The 23,517-nt window shown below is 35.5% G+C and overlaps 1 protein-coding gene across 1 annotated transcript; it reads left to right on the top strand.

The window, feature by feature from the left end:
* The first annotated feature begins 228 nt into the window (after positions 1 to 228).
* Positions 229 to 22,185, top strand: LOC142417027 (translocating chain-associated membrane protein 1-like). The gene is made up of 11 exons (XM_075517284.1): positions 229 to 441; positions 5,611 to 5,671; positions 8,088 to 8,206; positions 9,146 to 9,262; positions 9,352 to 9,410; positions 9,828 to 9,912; positions 10,236 to 10,306; positions 10,391 to 10,495; positions 12,654 to 12,797; positions 13,656 to 13,816; positions 16,806 to 22,185. Exons 1-11 carry the CDS (start codon positions 322 to 324, stop codon positions 16,877 to 16,879), a joined length of 1,116 nt encoding a protein of 371 aa, XP_075373399.1. The 5' UTR covers positions 229 to 321; the 3' UTR covers positions 16,880 to 22,185.
* The last annotated feature ends 1,332 nt before the right edge of the window (positions 22,186 to 23,517 follow it).

Here is a 23,517-nt window from a genome sequence, read left to right on the forward strand (position 1 = left end):
GCGGCGGCCTTCCCAGCAAGCCCCACCCACCCGCATACAGGATTGGCAGGAGCCTGTGTCACTCATATCGGACCTCGTCTCCCGCCGCAAGTGCTCAACTGCCTCCGAAGCACCGCCTCCTTAGAAACCGCTCTTCCAGACCGCCTAGCCATTAGTTGCCAGGACTGCCAATCATAAGCGCTTTTAAGTTTGATGGGCCGAAACTCGGAAGGGGGTGGGTATTTTGGGCCGGCGGTGTTTACCTTGCGTGAGGTGAAGGCTGTTGGGGAGCGGTGCCACTCCTTTCAGCGGGGCTGTCCAGGCCTGGGAGCTGTCACCGCTATGAGGCTCCGCAGGAAAAACAAGAGCCCGGCAGTGCTAAGCCACGAGTTCGTCATTCAGAACCATGCGGATACCGCGTCCTGCCTGGTGATGGGCCTCCTGCTGGGGGTCGTGTTTGAGGTACTGGGCGGCGTGAGGGGGCGAGGGGACCGGTGGTTGCCGAGTCGAGCAGCACCTGGTCTGGCTGACGGGCAGCCGCGGCGCCCTTGGCTTCCCGCTCTGGAGCTTCCCCAGTACATCCCTCCTGTTCGCATCAGCCTCGCTGCCAAGCAGTTCTGCCCCCACCCCCTCCGTCTCGGTCTGCCTTTCCCCTTCTTCCCTGCAGGGTTATGTCCCTGTTTCTTCTGAACCCCGTGGCCTAACTTCGTGACACCCTGCTCGGGCACCCTCCTTCCTCTCCATGTCTCGGCTGTCTTCCGAGTGCAGCAAGTTTCATTTCTCTCTGTCCTGCCTCAGCTCACATAGTCCCCAGTGCCTTCTCTACTGAGTTGTCTTTGCCAGCTCTCACTATGCAACCTCCTCTCTTATCCTCTTCTGTCAGATTGCTGCTCTTATTTTCTCGTCCGGTTTTTCTAAAATCTCTGCCTGTTTAATTCCTAGCACCCTCCCTTTTAAGCTCTCTCTTACTCAGTTCCAGTCTCATGAGTTATAGAGCTCCTCAAGTCCCCTTGCCTAGAGCAGAGTCGTTTTATGTTTCTTTGTTGTGTCTATTTACTTTTTTCTTTTTTTCTTTTCTCCTCTGTTCAAAAGTCTACGTGGTAAAGCAGTTAGGAATGCTGTTATAAAGAGGGTTTCAGACAGTCTCTGTTGTTTCGAACATGCTTAACCAGATGGTAGTTAAAAACTGCTAGTCACCCTTTTGCGCCACTGCTCAGTCCATTGCTGTCGTTAGCTCAGCTCCCTAGCAATGGATAATCTGAAGAAAAATGTGGGATTAGACAGTCTCAGTTTAATCTCTGAATTCCTCGTTGCCTTTGTATTTGAAAGTTATCATAAAGTTTATTTCCATGTGCAAGCTGCTTATTAGTTTCTGGGGTGATGGATTAGGCATCTTTTTCCCATTTTTGGGACAAAAGCCGTGTGTGTGTGTGGCTACATGAATATTTTATGTTGGTGTTGAGTATGGCATAAGGCTTGGTAAATAAAGTTTAAATTCTGGATAGACAACTTATGCTTTACTGAAATATTCTTGTTATTACAACTTAAATACTTTACTGAAATATTTCAACACTTCTCATCAGTTGGATAAGATTAAAAACCAGATCATTTTAAATGAAAAGTACTGTTAAATTCTGAGATAAAATACTTACATTTAGATGTTCTGTCCTTTTTTGTTTATAATATATCTTGACTCGCTTCTGACAACCTTAAGGATACTGGACAGAAATAAAGTAGAGAAAGCAGTTGTGATGGCCAGATAATTTCCTTCTAAGTGGTGAACAAATGCAGTGTTGAGGTATAATAAGTTGTGTCATCGATGGGGAGTAAGTCATAAAAGTTAATATATAAATGCAGAACTCAATCTTGGGATAAAAAAATAGCTAGGGGCTTGACAACTCAGGTGATAAAGGCTTTAAGAAAGAAAGTAAATGTCTGTACCTGGGATAAAGTAAACCCAGTTTGGGATCCCAAATGGAACTTTTTATGTATCTTTATATATGGTATTTTTAAAAAGATATTGCTCTGTGTCTTTTTGCTGTTAAAAACAAGTATGTTTTTCTGGAGTTCCACTTCTGAATTCCATTTGTCTTAACTCAGGCTTTGTATAGACCACAGAAGTTGTATTTCTGTAACTCTACAGGTATGGAAGGGACTGTGCAGCTCCCCTAGGGTGAGTGTTGTTATTTTGATGAAGGTGATTTCTTTAAGAGGCAAATGAGTGAGTTAATATTAGTTACATCCAAGGATAATTAGCAAATTATCTCATTTCTAGTCAGCATAATTCTAAAAGTTCAAATGCAGACTAGACTCTAGTGTAGCTTGTGATATGCTTTTATTGTGCTTGCTTGAATATATACTATTATACTTATTGTATAATTTAAACATCTGCATCTCCTTTTTGATGCAAAAATTACTTTTTTGATTGAGACACCTTTCATGTATTATGCAGAGGAACAGTGATGCTGTGTAACAGGTTAGACCTCTGTATTACACCTCTGCCTCATTCACTGCGGAAAAGCGTACTGGAGTTATTTGAATGAAATCTATATTTCTGTTGTTCACTGTCTAGGTCTTATACCATCTTTATAATGGGTAATCCAGTCTGCCAAACAAATAAAACTACTGATGTTTTTCCAGTAAATTTTGGTGACATTTATCATGATTCTATATTGAGTGCTTCGTAAGTGTTACTGAACTTGCCTACACAGCTGTTATATCTATTTTCTTTTGGTCTTGATTTCCTCTTCGTATTAAAGTGAAATTATTTTTAGGCTTTAAGTTTGAAGCACTGAAGGGCAACTTTTTTTTTTTTTAATGAGTGCTTTTCACAGCATTTTATGCTTACTGTGATTTCAGATGCATCTGTCAATGACGGGTTTCCAAATCTAGCCCATAGTATCATAGGTTATACACTAAGAAACTAAAGAATGTGTAAATGAAACTTTTCACAGTTGACTACCTATTGAATGATTTGCTTGGGCTTACATAGTACTATGGTAAATACAGCGTTTTCTTTTTCTAGGTGGCATTCAATTGCCCATATCCATGAGACCATCCAAAAAACAATAAGTATGTTAAAATTACAAATGAGCATTAGGATGTCATAAATCCAATTATAAGAATTTCTTTAAGGGGAATTCTTACATGTAAAGTTGCTTATCCACCTTAATTTTACTTTCCCATACTTTAACTTTGGTGATTATTATGAGGTCTATAGATGTGTGTAGGGAGATTCACTCTGATTATAACATACTGAAAAGTAGCAGTTAAATCTTAGTGTGTTAACTGTTATTTTCTTTCTTCTTCCTTCTCTGAGAATATTTATAGTCTTTTATGTGCCGAATCCTACTCCTTTTCTTGACAACAGAGTGGGCCTTGTCTTCTAAAGAAACTTTCTTTTAGTATTTCTGTTTCTTTTTAAGCTTCTAGTGTCATCTCAGAGAATTTCATACGATTTCTTTCTTCCTAGAACAATTTACATCATCCTTGTATCTGTGGCTATCTTACCACATAATACCACTTAATGGGGCTCCCATGCTTCCAGCAGAGTGAAACGCTTGTAGTATTATGTTGTGTGCTTCACGGACAAACAGAAAAGCTAACTTGCTGGGCTCTAGCAAAGATTCTTACCACCCTCTTCTCCCAAAGAGCATAAAAAAAGCTTATTCTCAGGAAAGCTCTCTAATGAAGGGGTCTGCTGGAAGTTACATGGTGCTGTCTGAATGCCCTTCTACAAGGGAGACTGTTGCTGTGGGTCCTGAGTGATGACTTACTGAAAGCAAGCATGTTTGTTTTAGTTAGGTGCTGATGACATCGATACCTATGTAACTATCTATATTTTCCCTGTCTTTCCTGGAGCAGTTGGCAATGAATTTTTCACACTCTTGTTCCATGGGCATTATAAGTTGGTGTTGGTGCTCTGGCTGCTTATTCTCCCCATCAAGCACACAAAAGAACTTCTGTAGCTGAGCAGTGCAGCATATTAGGAAATTCATCTGTGTTAAGATTTTCTGTGTAAGAAATAGGGTTTTCTCCTCCCTCCTGTTTTGCTGGGTCAGTTTTAACTTGTATAATTTTCCTGTCCAATTCACCGCACCACTACTTTTGATGGCACAAATGTGGGACAGAGACAAGAAGCAACTGGCAGTAAAGAAAAAGGCAGAATTGCTCCTTTTGATGGTAGTGCTGGCTTACAAAAGGTTAAATTGTTCATAAGCTGCAGTGTCTGAAAGGCAATTTTGTATGCCAGAAAAATTGGTACTTTCGTTTTCCTTAATGAGAATTCCTCTTAAAAGCACTCTTCAGTATTACAACTCCTCTACTGCTTAATTTCACAGGTGCACTCCCAGTATACTGAAGCAATTTGCCTTCTCCTCCCTTTTCTTGCTACAGAGGATCTTCTTTTGTGTTGTTGTGCCTCTTGCTTACTTTGTAGCTGCATAAATTCATGCTTGTTTTATATACTCCTGAATGTTCTTAGTTACACTTTCAGAAATTAGATGTTGTAACATCTGAGGAAAATAGCTTTCTTTTTTTAGTTTATATTCCTTCAAGTTGTATCTATGAAGATCCGTTTAAGAGAAGGCGTAAAAGATACAAGAATGTGTGTGTGGGGGTTTTTTTACATCAGTTTTCAGATTATGCCTGTTGTACTTCTCTGATTTATGAACTAGATAACTGAGGGCTTGCAAACATAATAAATGTATTTGCTATTGGCAGTGTAGGACATAATTCCATATTTCTTTTTTTTTTTTTTTCAGCAAAAGAACCTTTTTTTTTTTTCCCCTTCCACTTATATCCCTGTGTTATAGCTTACAACTCTTCCAGTCACATCAGCACAACTGTTTGTTTTTGAAGTTGTGCGAACCAGATAATGAAATGTTTTCAGCTAAACTAAGCAAACATATTTACCTCTTATGGCTCGGTTGTAGGGTCATACAGTAATCCAGGTTAAAAACAGTTTCATTGTTACAGCTGAGGGCTAAGTATACTGCAGCATGGGAATGGGAGGACATTTGGAAGAGGTAGGGATGGCTGAAAGTGTTGGGGGATTTTTGTTTGTTTTCAAAAACCCCTAATTTTTCCACTGGAGAAAAAGTAACATAGAAGTATACCATTGGTTACTTTGATTGTACTGTAATTTTTAGAAAATGCCTCATTTATCATAGAAGAAATTGATGAATCTTATAATTCTACTAGGATGTTTTGAATACTCTGTTTATTTATATGGACACTTAGCTGGAACATCGCTTTTTTGAGTATTTTGCAAAGTTAGGTGAAACTTTCCATCTGATTTAATTTAGAGAGTCTTTTAACTTTTGAAGTAAATGAAAGCCATTTACACTTCTAAACACTTTAAAATGTTATTTAGTGGAACAGTGAGTAATTTGATCCTTCGCTGAAAGGACATAATTCAAGTCCTGACCCTATGCAGCAAATGTTAAAGGATTCGCAACAAGGTGAGCCTCCACGTTTGTGGGGAGATGAATAACACTTTTGGGACCTCTTTGATTTAAATCATGTGTGGCGGAACATTTGTTGATGGCATAATCTTCTAGTTTTGGGTGTTTATAGTCTAGCTTGTTTGAAAAATCTGATACTTTTTCCTTGTTTCTCTTTGAATTTTAGGTCCCAGCCAAGTACGCCATCATCTTTATTGCTGTGCAGTACAATGTCACCTATACCACTGGTGAGATTAAATCAAATATATTTTTTTTCCTCTTGTAATGCAAGAGCTCAACTATTAAAAATTACTCTTCCTTCCTGCCCCCCCCCCCCCCCCCCCCCGACTCCAGTTCACTTCTCTAATATAGTAGAACTCTCATATTTGTCTGTCTCCTTTTGGATTTACTAATCCTATATTCACTGAAACATTCTAGTGTTTTCTTTGTTGCTTGTGAATAACACCAAGTTATTTTTCCCAGAGTTAACACTGCTACTAACTTCCATTTTAATGTGAAAAGCATGCATTCTTTCCAGTTTCTGATACAATCAACAGGAGTTAAGTAACAGAATATTTTGGTACTCTTCTATATATCTGTTGCTTATTCATGATTTCTTATGTCATTAGTAATGGATTTGTGGTTTATATTTAAAAAATACCACATTATTATTATCAACTAACTGATGTTGCTGGTTTAATCATGCTTTTTAAATAACAAAGGGGAAAAGTACTGATTCTTTTTTTCCCAAAAAATATTTCCTTTTTTAAATCTTTTGTACATGCTGTACTATATACAAGAATGGTAAGCAGCTAGTGGAATTTCCTTATTAAATAACTTAATTTTTCTTAATAGTATTGATTACTTTCAGTTCTTTCCAGGAATAAATCTGTACAATGTCTTGGAAAAAATAGGTACTGTGGTAGAATTATTCCAGATGGGGAACTAAGGTCCAGAGAAATTAGCAAAATCTAAGACTTTTGTTCTAATCTTGACTTCCAAACTTGAGACCTCTGTGCTATGACCGTTCCAAATAATGTAGCACCCTGACTGTATTTAATATGTTCAAAATAATGTATTGATCAACTTTGCTTGCAGTAATGAACATATATCATTTTTGCAAATGTTTCCTGAGATGTTTAATGTTGAATACTTGAGGGGTACAGAGTCAGTGGATTTCTGTTTTACTGATATTTGAGCAGCATCAAGTAGAAATCTCCTATAGTGGAGACAAATCCATGTGTCAGTTACCAAGTGCCTGTGATGCGACTTCTTGGTAGTGTTTGGTGCATGCATGAGTATGTATGTGTATATATACAGTGGAATGAACAAGGTATAGCTTCCTTTAGTTTTAATAGGAGGTGTGGCTGAGTTCTGCACGAGCAATTTTGAGGTCTCAACTCTGGCCCTCTGAAAACAATGAATATATTGCTAGTGAAGGTCCATTTTGAAAAACAGTGCTAGGGACCAGGCAGAAATAGCATTTGTTATGCAATTACTTGTTCATTGATTATATCACAAGCTGCTTTCAAACATAGAAATAGGACATCTGACACTTAGAGTTACATGGATGTCCTGTGCATTAGGACCTTAACGTACCGTTCATGTTACAGGAAGCAGTAATTGCTTCCTTGACACCTTCTAGCCTAGTTTGCTTTAGGAAAAAAAAGTTGTTTGATGTCTGTATTTCTGCTGTTTTGCATTTGGACAACACAGAGTTTGATAAAGGGTGGAAGTCTTAAAGATAAAAAAATTACTTGATGTTTATGAAAAGCGGAGGCTCTATAGATAAGAGACATCCAAATTAATGCCCTCTCTTAAGTAAAAGCAGAAGAATGTAAGTGTTAGACGTGCTAGCTTGTAAATCAGGGTGAGTGTGGCTCTTGATTAGTTGTAGTACAAGTTCTTTCTTTTCCATTGCAGTGTTTCAGATGCATAAAGAAAAGTGAGGTGATTGTAATGGGTGTTTGTGGGCCAGAGGAGACATCCCTGCAAAACAAGGTTTCCTTAGGTCTACTGCTCCCAATACATGCTTTTTTAATTGAATGTCATTTGTAAGTTCTCCCACACTTAAACATGGTAAATACAAACATTTGAAGTATTTTTGTAACAGTGTGAACGTGGGTTTGTTTTTTGGTGGGTTTTTTCTGGCAATTTTGTTCTTGATTTATAGGAACATATTACTAATTCTGGGGAAGTTGTTACTTACCAATGTGTTGAACTGCTAGGGATGCTATCCTCACTATATAGTTTCTTTTTTACTACATATAGTCATGCTTCTCATGGATGACTAAAGATGGAATCTCATTTGGTCTCTACCAAAGTATAGAAGATAAGGTGTTGGTGTGGTGGTGTTTCCCCCCCCCCTTTTTTTTTTCTTTTGATGGCCTAGATGAAAGAAATGGATTGAAGCTACAGCTCAGTGTATACTGCTCTCCGTAGTTTGTTCTAGGCTTGTATCTGTATCACTGTATTGAAGTAAAAGAAGATCCAAGTTATCTAATCGAGCATAAAAAGTAATTTTCAAAAACATGAGACTTATAACTAGTATCCTGTATCAATTTAACATAACTTCCAAGAACAATGGTCACTGTTGCCCTTTCTCAGTTGCACAGAGTACTCCTTCATAAGAATGTAAAAACACACTTTTTTTTTTTCTTTTAGATGACAACAGTGAGCAATTTCATTTTTATGACTATGGTCCAAAAGACATTGCCACAATCTTCTTCTACATGCTCGTAGCTATTAATCTGCATGCTGTAATCCAGGAGTATATATTAGATGTAAGTTTCTTACTGGGATATAATTTACTTTTATAAACATGTTATTTTTAGCCATCAGTTGTTAAGTGTTTTTCTTCAAGGTAAGTGTAAGCCATGGTACAAGGAATTGTTTAGCATTTAGAAGCCCTGTTATGATCGATCCTTTTGTTCTTTGACAAAAATGCAAATAGATCTTGGTTTAGTGGTAGTGTTAGGTTAATGGTTGGACTTGATGATCCTAAGGGTCTTTTCCAACCTAAATGGTTCTATGATATTTTTATAGTGATGTTTCCTCAATTTATTAATGGTATAAACCACGGAATCTTTCTTTCAATCAATATAACATATCTTTCTGTAAAAACAGACATTAAATGTTCATGCCCTACTCAAAATATCTGTGAATGAGGCCTGCTGCAATAGATTAATAAGATACATTCAGAAGATCAAAAATGAAAATTGCTGCAGTGGTAGATTTCTGTTTGTCAGATGAGCTTCGCCTCAAAGGGGGAGCTCAAACTTCATTGTGTGCTCTTTTACACCAACTCAGTTGCAAAGTAAAATGAATTTGTTAAAGCTATTGTGAAGACCATCTATTACTGAATGGTCTTGGAATGTCTTCACAAATAGGTCATCTGAGCCACAGAAGCTCAAATGGTTTTTAAGTGTGCAAAGAGATTTGAAAAATTTAGCAATATGACTTTGATTATGGGGAAAAAATTTGTCTGAATACATTATCTGAATATTTTCCATGTGAACTTTACCATAGTGACAAGTCTTATTGAAGCTAATTGTAATACAAATTGCTAATCAAGGTCTTAAATGGTGGGAGCTATGTATTTTGATTGAGGAATGGGAGATTTGAGAAGAAGAAAAAAAAGAAAAAAATTTGAGTGATCACTAACTCCCAAATAGCTTTCTTGTTTTAGAAATTACATTTATTGATCTGCTTTTTGTTTCTAGAAAATTAATAGACGCCTGCATTTGTCAAAAACAAAGCACAGCAAATTCAATGAATCGGGACAACTAGCATTTTTCTACTTGTTTTCATTTGTATGGGGAGCAAGTATTTTGAATGCAGTAAGTCAGTCACTCTATTTCCTGTTTTTATTTTAAAACTAGACTTAAAGTATTAAGAAGGTCCTTAAATCAATGGCCTTTTTCTTTAGGAAGAATTCATGGTGAACCCAGCCTCACTCTGGAAAGATTATCCCCATTCTCGTATGCTGTAAGTGTTCTATTTTCAATTTGAAAAAATCTGATACTTCTAATCACTGAATATTTAACCACCCCAAATTTTAGGGAACCACTAGTGTGACAGAGGGAAGGGGGATAATATGCATTTTTTAGGAAGGGAGTTCCACTGCTCACAGGATAAACTGTTTCTCTGTGTTAGGTTTTTTGGTGTTCCCTACTGTCTCAAAAGGTGATTCAGAACTTGCTGTCAAGAAGATTATGGATGCTAATTCAAAAAACTGTCACCACAGAGTTGTTTTGTATTTGCAGTTCCTGTGATTTTAGGAATCGTAAACTATAATGAGTCAGAATGGATTAATTTAAGATAATGAAATAAAATCCTGTATCTCATGTTGAAAGCTTGAAAACTTATCATCTTGTGTTTTTCTTAACCTGAATTCTTGTTTAGTTTTCAGGTAAAATTCTTCTACATTTGCCAGATAGCCTATTGGCTTCATGCACTGCCGGAGCTATATTTCCAAAAGATCCGAAAGGTATGAAGAGAAGTTGTCAGTACAGTTAATTAAATATCTATTCTTTCCAATTATTCATATTATATATTTGTTTATATTAACTATATAAATATCTACATATATATTTGTATATTCAGTTTTTTTATATACTATTTATATTTTTAATTGCTTGCATTTCCTATCTAATTTAGTCTAGGTGGTCTCTAGTTTTTGATTCAGATAGTCTTTCCAGAAATTTATACAGTAGTGTGAAAAATAATCAAACCTAATGAATGATATGATTTTTTTCTTTGGACAATATAGTTAAACTGTAACAGCATTTATTATAACTTCTCTAATTTTAGGAAGATATTCCAAGGCAGCTATGTTATATCTGCCTTTACATTGCTCATATCTCTGGTGCCTATATATTAAAGTAAGTATTTGCATGTCCATTTTGAATAGATAGCTCTATTTTCTTCATAATTTCATTAAAACTTCTAACTTTTCTGTTTTATAGTTTGCAGCATTTGGGGCTAATTCTGATGGTACCTCACTATTTAGTGGAACTCATTTTTCATGCCTCACGTCTTTTCTACTTCAGTGATGAAAACAAACAAAAAGGGTAAATCTTGCATGTGTTAATTAAATTCAGAACTTTGCTTACTAATTGCATATAAATGAATTTGCATGTATGTAAAAGTACCCAGGTAGCAAACATCACTTGTTCAGTGTCCACTATTACCTACTTTGGATTCACAAGCAAGTCACTGTCATTACATAGAGACAAGGAAGCAAATACACCACTTCATGATCATCAACATAAAGTTTTGCTGAAGCTTTTCTGTGCTTCAGCTTTGCTGATGCTAAAGTCCCATCTCGGATATCTATGTATTGGCTTCTGATTCTGTAAGTTGCCTGTTTGCTTAAATGTTCATAAATGTTTGTATGTAGGGACACTTGTTTTTAAAAACAGTTAATTGAAGAAGTAATAAAAGCAGCATTCCCTGTAAGTTCCTGCAGGTCTCTCTCCTTTTGGTAAGGTGAGAAAGGGAAGTAACTATACAACAGAGAAGGTAGTATCTTATGAACTACACGTTTTGAGACATCTTCAGTTACATGCCTCTTGAGAAAGATTCTCATCTATTCTGAGAATTAATGGATATAAAAGTAATGCATTTGAGAATGAAGGAGATGAGGAACTGAGGTACTTAACTGTGAGGCACACTAGGAAGGATTGGATACATTTCACCATTTGAATGTGAAGACTTTTGGAGGTTCCAATTTGAATAAAGCAGCCTTGTCCCATTTATGTGTTCTTGTGTCTTATTCTTTCTTCTTTTTCTGAGTGACTGCCCAGCTGGAAGAGATTATCACGAATGCCTTGCTTACTTTCATGCCTTATATATAGGCAGCCTCCCTTGAGGCAGTGTAATGCTGCTGCTCTTTCTGGTCTTCTCACAAGATTCATTTGTGTTGCTCCTTAAAGCTAACGTTTTAAATGGATATGCTGAATGTTGTTGCAAAAAATCAATGTTTACTGATGCAAATAGGGAAAGTGGGAGAAAGCTCATCTTTCACTTGTATGTCATATTTAATTGTGAGGTTTTTGGAGCTATGAGCTTATCTGCTTTTCATTATATGCCCTCCAAAAGCATGAAGGCTAAATATACTGATTAGGAGAACATATTCTCCTGTCTTATGAAGAATCTAATGGCCAGATAAGCAACTATGTCTTTCTTTGGCTGGAAATCAGTTATACCATGTGCAATATTACCACAGCTTAAATAACTGGAAATGGAAATTGGTTTTCATAACTGATGACTTGCAGAAGTATTTGGGGCATTTTATTTCTATTATAACATGTAGCACTTATAATGTAAAGAAACAACACAATGTCAAATACTAGGTATTTTTCCTAGCTCAGAATTTATTGTTTCTTCTTACCGTTCTACATGCAGACATTGTAGGTTCTCTCAAAATCTTTTTTTGGAAGAAGGTGTGAAGAGTGTTGCTTTTTAAGCAGACTTGCTTATACTGTGAGAGATTTGAAGTATATTTTCTTTAAGCTTGAAACCAGTTGAACAAGCGGATTTTTTTTTTTTTAAATGGAAATTTTGGAAATACACTTTTTTCACATCGGTAGTGTCTTTTTAATAAAAAGACAGTCACACAATATGAAGTCTTCTTCCTACAGAAATCTTTATGTAATGGCGGTAATAATACCAATTTTCTAAATTAAATATTGTCAGCTTAATAAAACTGTTCTGCACGGTTTTTGTCCACATCCTATAGCAAAAACTTCTAGATGCTGAAAATCTGCAGGATGGCATCTTTCTCTGTTAGCTATAATGCGAAATAACTGTCATTTGTTACTTACTAGCTGTCTGATTACCTTCTCTTCTTGTTCTATAAATGTCTGGCTGTTAAATTACATATATTGTCTTGACCTTCCAACTGTTTAATAAATGTATATTATACCTTTAGGGTCAGCTTTCTGGCTTTATAGCATCACCATTACTTATAAATGGCTTGCAGCATGAATGCCAACTTGAGATGCATCTTTTTACTTCATTGCGCTTTCTAGTCAAAAGATCGTGTAATGAGGCAGGGCTGAATGTTTGCAGATGACCAAGTTTTTCTGTAATTATTGGTCCCCTCCGTGGACATTTCCCTATCGTTGCTGGGAGAATTTTAATGAAAAGTTCTTTGTACGCTTGACTTTATTGAAAAGAAATGGACTAAAAGGAGAAAGCACATTAATTTCATTATTTTGTTTTCAGATTTACCATTTGGGCTTTACTTTTCGTAATGGTGCGTCTTTTGACCTTAACTTTATCTGTCCTCACATTTGGATTTGGTCTGGCAAGAGTAGAGAATCCAGGTTTTTCCATAGCAGACGGAAACTTCAATGTACTCCCTGTGAGGTATAACAAGGCTAGTAGACATTCATGCTTGTATAATGTGGCATTTCAAAATATCTTTTAATAAACCAATCCAGGATGATAATGTGTTTTGAAGAATTTCCCCAGGTGATGTTTTCCTCTTGAATATTTAAGGGAAGGGAAATTTTGTTCTCTTTTCTGTTGTCTTTTCACAAAAGTAATAGAACAGAATTTATGGGAAATAGAAAGAAAGAAAAAAGAAACTTTTTTCCATTAATTGTTGATAACTATCCAAAAAGCCTGGGATAATAATCTCATTAATTTTTTTTTTTTTTTTTACTTTTCCTATATCTATACTGGACAAAGTATCATTTGGCCGTATTAATACCCATTTTTTTTAACTAATTATTTGTTTGGTGCCTTCCTAGGATATTTTTTTGTATATCTTTTATTGTTGCTTGTTGATTTTTTTAAAATTGTATTACTTTTTCAGCATAAGCTCGTCACTTTAACATTCACCCTTATAACTTTATGCCTGTAGTCAAGCATGTGGGAGGGATTTTGAATCTACATGATTTCTCATTCATAGATTGCTTTGCAGAAGGGGCCTTAATGACACAATTTCCTATCGGCCGTTGAAAGCTGTGGTGGTCCTCAGCTCCTTGATAAACGTGATTGCTTCTAGCAATATACTTACATATGATTTCCATTTACTTCTGGTGTGACACACCTTGTCTTGGGTAAAGCCTTCTGATACATCTGGTTTCCCATGGTATGAAGATTTTAATTGTTTCAATGGTAGACTTTTGGAGCAAAAATAAAATAGGTACAGATTTGTAGTCTGTTAATGGTTAACTGAAACTTTTTTCTAACTATCTCCAAAATCTCAAATCTTATTAGGATTGGCTGCCTGGGTGCTATTTGTCTAACACAGGCCTGGATGATGTGGAAATTTATAAATTTTCAGCTGAAGAAATGGAGAGAGCATGTTAAGAACCAGATTCCAAAGAAAAAAATAACTAACACTAAGAACAAACGAACAAAAAAGGAACCAAACAGAGGTCAGTGGCATAATATTTTTTAAAGTTGTTTCTAGGCCAAATGTTTTTTATACCAGATGTATCATCTTATATCTTTCCTTTCTGTAAAAGAGCAAAAACATCTGTCTTTTGACATGCAGAGAATATAGATAATATTATAGCTTCTTCAAATGTTAGGGCATGTTATTCTCTAATTCCATATTGCTAACAGCACACAGAGTGCTAACTGTATTAAGTGTTAGCCCTGGGTAATCTTCAGGATTATTCACTGAACTCTATGTTAATCTAAATGCAAGGAATATTTCATGAAACTGGGCTTAATGGTTCCAGGGTTTTCTTTCCATTTTAAATCAGTCTTTTACAATGCTGCTAAAATTTTTTTTGATTTAACATCAGAAAAAAGAAAGTATCATCTGAAATCCCTACTGTAATTCATAAATTCTGCTTCTATTATGTTTCAGACCATTAAAATTAAGTCTGTTTGTTCTTCTATATAAAGACACATCATGTAAAGAACATCAAACCCACTGAAAAAGAACTCCAAAGGAACATCATAGTAGCTGGCAAAGGACAACTAATAGAGAAAGGCTTTTAATTAAATGACATTGTATAATTTCCAAATTCCAATGTTATATCAATTAAACGAGTTAAATTGGAGTTATGAAGATTCAGTAGAGAAATTTCATATTCCTGTTAGCATATATAGAAAACACTGGATGGAGTTATGTATGAAAGACTGGGAATAACTTCTGAGATTTGGGTAGAGGTTTGAAAAATGCAGTTTCTCGGGAATTTTACCACAGGCTGGCTCTCTTTCTGAAGTCGATCTTCATGTATTAGTTTCTACCAAGAGGGACTGAAGCTCTTTGCATTCAGAGATTACTAGCTGAGTCAGCATTAGCTGAAACCAATTGGAAGATTCTAGACCATAATAGTGCTCATAACATTGTTTTGCCTTACCATTCCAGAGGAGCCTTTCCACTCTGAATGTAGCTGCAGATGCTTTTTTTTCTTTTTTCTTTCTCCAGTCTTACAGATCCTTCTCTCCTTTCCAGATGAATAACGTCATTGCCTTTCTGTGTTGTTTTATGAAATTAGTGCAATTCTTAAGTTCCCAAGATGATTACAGTTTGGAATAGCAGAAGTGATACTGTAGTTTGACTTCATGTTTGCTTCAATTGGGCAAACCAAAGAATAGCATAGGCATTATAGCTCCCTGACTGCATATGTGGAAAGATGTTGTACACTGTTTATTAGTTTATCTTCTAATTGCAAAAGTATTCACACTTGTAGAAGTATTCTGAAGGAGAGCTTGAGTTTCACTGAAGCCAGTAGTTTAGTTGCAGGCATTAGCCATAAGTCATTTCTTTAGTCGACTTGAAGGTAAATAGACTCCCCTTGTCCCCCAGCTCTTAAGGTGAGAATTCAGACTCGTTTGCAGTTAATGTGTCTGTACAGTGGTTAGGCGTGATTGGCATAGGATCCCAACAGTATAGGACAAGAATATATATTTGAGGTTGTTAGGTGTGGAGAATTATGTAGCCAAAATAATCAAGTTCAGATTTAATTGGCAAAAGAAGGACTAGAAGTTAAGTGTACCATAAATCCTTCATATACTGCTGTGTTCCATCTGTCCTGTTGCAGCTTCTCTTCATGCTGTGGCCTGATCTTCTTATGCTAATGACAGACAAAGCTACTAAGTGTGAAATGGCAGACTGTCTAGGATAGCACATGCATTACTGGTGTAACACTAAGAATGCTGTATAATAGGAAAAAAATCCTAAGGAATCGGTAAAAATTATTTAAGAAGTAATGGAGAACAACTAAACTAAGATCTCTGTTAAACTAAGATGTCACAGAAGAAGAGTCATTGATTAATACTTAGTTAATTACTAATTATTCAAAATATAAGAATGGTCAATTGGCACTCTGAAGAGAGCTTACCAACAGGGCTCAACAGGTTTCTGTGCTGACATATTCATAAACAAACTGTTGAGGTAACGAAATCTACAACAAAATTATTCTGAATTTCTTGGCAAATGGCAAATTGCTAATTTGCAATGCAATTCCTAAATTTCTAAGCTACTCAAAGTAACGCATATTATGGAGGGAGGGAAAAGGAAGCCTAGTTATACATAGGCAACAATGGACTTCAAACTACTATTTGTCTCGTGAAAGATTTTAAATCAATGTGGTTTTCTTCCTGCAAACATCAGGACAATTTCTTCTTGCAATAAAAAAAAGCAATCCAAAAAAACCCCTCAGCTAGAATGTACCATCCATTGTATAAATCCGTGTGTGTATCTACATCCCCAGAATTGTATGCCATGTCGATGACCCCATCTGAAAAGACTTAGGCTATTGCCAGAAAGATACAGAAAAAGATGACAGTAAAGGAGAGACTACCTACCACCTAAGTCAAAAAATGTCTTATAGGAGACACCATAGAGTTCTAAAACCTTAAGTGATTTTGAGCAGGTAAATAGCAAATTACTGTTTGCTATTCCTCATAAGAATAGACAACTTTAATGTAGTAGCATGTTTAAAACAAACACAAGAAGGACATAAAATACAGAAAATTTGTAGAAGTAATTTCTGCAAAAGCATAGATTGAGATTTAATTTCTGGGGTTCAGTCTGTCTGTGGCTAATAAAACAATGGTCTAAATGCAAGTTAGACCTCAGGCAGTCACTAAGGTTCCTGTAGAAACGGAAAAAAATTATGTTGGTAGAACCACTCTGTATTTGCCCTATTTCTAATACTCCTTGTGAAACATCTGTCACTCCTGGAGACAGGAAACTAGGCTTAGAAGCAACTTTTGTCTGATTCCTGTTCATGTCAACTTTGTACAAAGTTCTTAAACATGTTACATACCTAACTCCAAGTTAATTTCAACTGAAGCAAATATTTAAGCTTTTTTGATTTTTCCACCCCCCCCGTCTAGTTTCTATATTTTTTTCATGTGAAGCAAAATTGTGTTTGTTTACTGTACTTTAAATTAAAATTACAGCTACCTTTGTCAATGGAGCAGCAAAATTAGAAGGTGGAGCATCGCCAAGAATAAGAAAATCAAAACCAGTATGAGAATGCAAGCTAGTATCAGAAGACAACCTTTGACAGAAGACTGTGACTTAAAAAATTGACGCTGCAGAGCTATTATTTGGATGTCTTATTATTTCAATGGACCCTATCGGGTCATTTTTAAAAGATTTTTGTTAATAACCCTGCATTTATGACAAGATCATCTTTGATCTACCTTGATCCAGTAGTCCTCTCCAAATTTCACTTAGCTTTAACAATGAAAACAGATGAATCAGTTTGAACTTCTGGTTCTGTGATCAGAAGTTATTACATTTCTGTAATATTTGCACTACAGACACTTCAGAAGGCTGTCTAAATCCAAGTTATCTGTATATTCATTTGTTTTTACAAGATCAAAATTCTCCACCAAAAAGATCTTACCGTGTCTGTCTGTTCCCCCCCTCTTCCCTCCCCAAGAGTGTTTGTTTTTTTTAATTCGTCTTGTGTGGAGTAAGAGGTATATCTGAAGTAGCCTGGTAAAAAAGCAAAGATGTTCTATACCTGATTTATCTTCAAAAATTACAGATTTAGAGAGAGGGCAAATTCTGACAGGACATCACTACTCTTCTTTCAGTATAAAGGTGAGACTAATCTTTAGTAAAGATGCAAATTGTGTGCCTTGGGAAAAATGCTAGACTGCCTGTTGGATTTTGCAGTGGATTGTACTGTCTTGTATGCGGCAGGGGTGGGGGGAAGAAAAGTAGCCAATTAATCTGTAGTATAATCTTAGCCCTTTTGAAATAAGACAAAACTTCCAAATATTTCTAAAGAGCCAGTATTTCATACTTGCAATCACGTGCCAGATTTTTTTTCCTCAACTGTTTTTTTCCTTTAATTTATAACTGATATGTCTTAAACTTCTGAGTAGACTCAGAAGATTTTCAAGGGAGGTGCTCAAACAATATTGCAATGAATGTTTCACCAAGCATAACCTAAAGGCTTCTTTCTTTCTTAACCTGTAGATAATTTATTTTAGTCTGACTCAAGGGTTTTATGTCTGTGAAGATATTAATTTGCTCCTTATGTGAACACGATCTGGATATGATTTTATAATATAATAATATTGATATTAAAAAGATTAATGGTATTATTAATGGTATTTTTGTAAGTAACCCTCATAGATCTGAGGCTGGTATCTCAACGTTGGATAAGTTTCATGAACTCACTTTCTTGTTTGCCATAACTTTCTTTCTGTGCAAATAGATTGTAGGATATTATGTTAATCACGTAAGCAGATACATTTCTACTGAAAATGTTTACCATGGGACTAGAATACATTTGCTAATATTTTTAATAAACCTGTATCATAATGAATGCCTTGTTCATTAAGTGTCACCTCTTGAGCAGTTTGGGTGAGATGTGCTTAGCCTTCAAGTATTTCTCAGCATGCTGCTCACAAGACAATGTTTTCTTAGATGTATACTGCAACTGTAAGCTTACAGTCCCTGTAGATTTCAGTTTGTGCACACCTAAGTTACTAGGCTTTCAAAAGTGAATCCAGACAGTGGTTTAGGTGCCAGTATCCAATTCTAGGCACGTAAGACTAGACAGTTTTGAATTTAAAAGACTTTTTTCTTTCAGTATTATCAGAAAGTATGTTCCTAATACAGCCACTTGAATAAACTGATTACACTCTCAAATATTCTTATTGCATGACACTCATGATGGCCATTTCAAAGAAGCTTGATTTTTTCTTTATTTTATTTAAATTATTATTTTAGAAATACAAATACAATGCAAATGTATGTATAGCTACTATTGTATTCCATGCACAGATACATTTGATGTAAGAATCTCCTCCTTACAACATGATTAATTTTAATTGAAAATCACTGTCTATATATTAAATATTTGGATACATACTTACAGTAACACCAAATGCATTAAATTAATTCTAGGCTTGTTATTATGAAGATGTTTCAGAAAACTATTTGCAACAAAAAGTCTGTTTTAATTTATTTAAAACACTGTTCCTCTAAATTTCACAGTGCAATTACTTTACACATATGAAGATAGTTCCATTGAATTTACAATAAAGAAAATGAGCAGGTTGGTGTAACAGCTAGTTCATTAACAAAAAGGCAAGTGTATATGCTTTTAGAAGTAAACTGAATTAAGGCAGTGATTCTTATGACTTTTGTTTGTTTTTCATTGGCTTGATAATAGAGAGTCTGTGAAAGCTGAAATGTGAAGTGGTTGTTAAACCAGATGGTGATGAAGATGACTAGTTTTTCTTTAAATGTCATATTTCTTTCTAGGTGAGTGGGAATGAGGAGTCAGGGAAGTAGAACTCAGGTGAAAACGATGAATTCACAGGAGTACTTGCTTAGATGTATTTTAAGCAACTTCTTTCTTAAATTTACAAGACTTAAGATGATTCTAAGCTTATCTCTGCAATTAACTTTATAAACTCCTTTTACACTGTTTAAATAAAAATTTGTTGGTTTGTTCCATGGTTAGAAAAAACTGCCACGTTCAGGGATAGTTCCCATGTGTTAAGCCCAATATTTTATGGGGAAGGTATGAGACAGAGGTCATCAGCTGTGAATTCCCACACGCTTGACAATTTCTTCTGAATTGCAGCTTTCAGAAACATTGCCAAAAATGTCTAATGTCTTTGAAATGACTTTTCTTTAACCAAATACTTAAACTAATTCCAAACCCCTCATGTCATAGCAAGATCCAAGGTCAATCGAGGCATCTCATTACGAAGTCAATAAAACAAAATGCACAGTAGAATTTTCATACAGAAGTGCTTAGCCAAATAAGACATAATTAAAGCCAAGTGTAAGCCAAGGGTAACAAGAGTACTGCAAAGTCATGTTTATGTCACAGAGGATCTTATCTTCAAAAGTCTTAGAAACACAGGTTCTAAGTGCCATGAAAGAGACAAGTCAGCCTACGCTTGAGGTCTAGGATCAAGACTGCAGCGTGTTAGGGTTGTGTTTGGTGGGGTTTGTTTTGTGGATTTTTTTGTTGTTGTTTGGTTGGGATTTTTTTTTGTTATTTAAATATAGTTTTGTCAGTTTTTTTGAGAACTAAGCTGATTGTTACTCTGTGACATTCGTAACATTGGAAAAAAAAAAGTGAAAAATGCAATCAAATTAGACACTGATTTCTTCCTGTTTCAACCATGTAGCCTCTGCTGAAGTTGCATAAAATCTGTCAGCACAGATGTTGAGGCATGTTCCCTAGTGATGTAATATTGTAATGAATGATCCTATTAAGCTTTTTACATTTGAGATCTTCATTTATGTAAATCATAAGATGTTCAGATGTTGTATTGTTGTATTTGTCACAATCTAATTGTAAACTTAATTCATATGTCAGAGGTCCTTGGCAAGTAGTTATGTGCACATCAAAATATAAAATATTACTGTGCATCTGCTTTGTTGGGAATCCAAAATTAGGTCCTCTTACTTTTGACCTTCCTTTCCTCCTAGTGGGTATGTAAGAGTTGTTTTATTTCCTGAATACTCTTTTAAAGATAAAAGGAAGGGCATCTTTTAGGCAGTGCAGAAAAGCTTACGTTGCAAACCTGTATCTCTGTTTTTGAACTGTATGATAGAAATGAACAGATTGTCTTGGTTTTAAAAGCAGAGTAACAAAAAGCCTTCTTTAGCTGATACATTTTATGTTCCCTTCTTACTGAGGTTTTGAGCTGGCCAAATGAAGTGGAATAGAGTGGAGGTTGTGTGGTGGCATAGCGATGTGGACAATAGTGTTGCTCTTGCCCACTCCTGTTCAAGTCCACTGAAACCGGAGATCATTCAGAGTAGGTTCTAAAAATGCAGGATGTTGTCTAGGAGCTGGAGGTTTAAGCAAGTTCTAAAAAATGCTAGAATTTCTAAATGCTTAGTTGTGTTGAATACTATGTAAATCTCTGTAAATAATTAATTAGTTTCTTTATTTTGTTTATAAATTAATTGGGATGGAGGAGGCAATGTTTCATCTATATTTGTTTCTTAATGTTAAAATGGGCTGCTGCATCTACTTAAATTGAAAGCACATATGTACTGCCTTTCTTAAACCATATGAATGTTGACTTTTACCACAAAAAAATTTCTAGTAGTTAAAGAAATGGGTAAAACAACACTGATAATGTAAACTGTGAAATTTTAGATGCTTAGCTTTAAGGCTTAGTAGCTGGAACTGAGCTTATGAATTTACTGACCATGAGCAAGAGAGAAATATTTATAAATTAATACTGTTGTAACATTCTTTGTTACAATTATGCCCTAAAATTAGTATATACAGACTATTTTAGTGAAACCAGCAATGTACTCTGGATTACATTGACTAATGTGTGACTGTCTGATTGCAACAAATATACTGGTTTGTTTTTAATTCCCCTTAAGAGGTATTTTTATTTCAGTTAATCGACATGTCTTTCCTTTTTCTGGTTAAACAATTAGTGTTGAAATGTGTTGTTTTTTAAAAATGCATTATGAAAAATGAATTTATACAATGATTAAATTATATTTGTGCAAGCTAAAATTATGGTTTAGTGAAAGGCTGCTGAAAATATCATAAATTGTTTTGCTGAAACACTGCAGTTTGTTTTACATGTTTTGTTTTACACTATGTTTTACATGAGGATTTGTTGATTGTTTAATGTATAATCAATAATCCATAGCACAAGAGCCATGTTTTCAGTGTATGTAAGGTTCTGATTATTCACTTGATAAGATATTGTTAAAGAAAACTTTCTCCATTTAAAAAAAAAAAAGTTCTCTAGTGATATATTTCTGATGCATCTCACTTCTACTCTATAATTTTGTTTAATTTCCTTTGTTGCCATTAAATAATCTATGTTGTTATTATGCTAAACCAGTTACTCTTGATAGTCTGGTCAGTTAGGCAGATTAGCCACATAAACTGGATAGACTGGCTAGTCTAGGAAGAAGGTATGTATGTACTTTGGATTTATTTAAAAAAAGAAATAAAAATCAAAATATACTGCAGTTCTTCAACACTTCTACCCATTTCCTATCAGCATTGGTTTTCTTTGTTTCTTCAATGCCAGAACAACTTTTCTCTTCAGTCCCTGTGATGTCTGTATGGTAATTTCAGGGTCTTTTGCACACCAGATATTCTTGCCAACTCCAGTCAAGTGGTCTGCAATCAATCTGCAGCAAACTATCAGTTAGTGTACCTGAAAAAATATCAAAATAATAATACAGATCTTAAAGCAAGTTAAAATTTTGCAGTCATCAAAAAGAACCAGTTCAGTCCCAGAAAACCTGGTGGTAATGTGACAAACCTTAGTTCCTGCTTAACCTGGTTAGATTAGGGAACCCCAAAATAATATAAAAAATTTCCAATAACAAAGTGGGGTTTTGGGGGGAGGGGGATTTTAGGTTTGGGGGAGCAGAGACGGTTGTTTTCTTTTGTATTGTCTGTTTCTAATGTGGGAAGGGAAGAGGGGATGGAAAGCTACTTCTGCCCTGGGGCATTATTGGAAAATGTCATAGCCTAGAAATGATGTGTGTGTGTGGGTTTTTGGTGTTTGTTTGGTTTTTTTATGGGGCTGTTGTTACTATTTCCTTGCAAAACATTTCAAAAAATAAATTTTTTCAAAAACTCTGATCAATAGATGGAATGGAAAGAAATCTAAGCTCATGTAAAACTTCTCATAAAGAGTGCTTGTTGATCATAGTGGTGTGGTGGGTTTTTTTTCTGTCTCTTAGCAGAGAACAATTAAATGGGCTGAAGAAACAGGGTGTTTCTCTTGCACTAATTGTCCAAACAGAAATTGATCTTGGAAAATTAAGGAGACAAATCAGTTTTGTAGAGAGATGCCCATGTGGAAGAGAAAAACATTTTTTGGAGAAGAATAATAGATGATGGAAAATGATGACTGACACTGAGTTATTGTCACAATAAAAATGAATGGCAGTGTCAAAAACTGAGCTGTGGGTCATGTTTCCTGAAGTCTGTGCTTCCATTGGCCTTTCTTTTGACTGAGAATGTTGGGATCAGACTGGATTTAATTAGTACATTACATAAGTTCAGCTTAGTCAAGTGTGTCTCTTGTGTACATCTTTAGCCAAATTTTTAAGATGTTTAGGCTTCTAAAGACTGCTTTAAACAGAATATGCACCAGCAGGTGGAGCAAATAGATAAAAATGTTACAGTTCTACAGCTACATTTACTATGATCAGCTTTTAAGACAAGTACAAAAATTTGAGGAGTCTTACTAACTTTTGTAGAGCATCACATATCAATGAAAAATGAAAACACTTTGTCACTGTATCCTTCATTATATAAAGTCAGCGCTAACTTCGAAGTTATCTGTTTATAATAGCTATAATAGAAAGCAAAGGTTAAAAGGGAGAAAAAGATACACAATATTTCTACTCTGACACTTTAAGTTCTCTATCAGTCTTGAGTCTAAGGTGTCATAGATGCAATGTAGGTATAATTCAAAGACCTTACGATCTAAATGGAAGAAATGTTAATAACATGCAGTTTGCCCAAGTAAAAAAGCCACAACATAATTAAACTCCAGTGTTACCTTTGCCTCTCTGTTCCTCCCTGCTTACCTCCTTTGTTCGTGCCCTGATAAATGCTCTGTTATGATTTGTAGTGGGAGAACAACCTGCAGAAAAAGATTACCTGGAACAGAGGAAGCAGAATTG

The sequence above is a fragment of the Mycteria americana genome, chromosome 14, assembly GCF_035582795.1.
Source record: "Mycteria americana isolate JAX WOST 10 ecotype Jacksonville Zoo and Gardens chromosome 14, USCA_MyAme_1.0, whole genome shotgun sequence".
In the NCBI taxonomy this organism is placed as follows: domain Eukaryota; kingdom Metazoa; phylum Chordata; class Aves; order Ciconiiformes; family Ciconiidae; genus Mycteria; species Mycteria americana.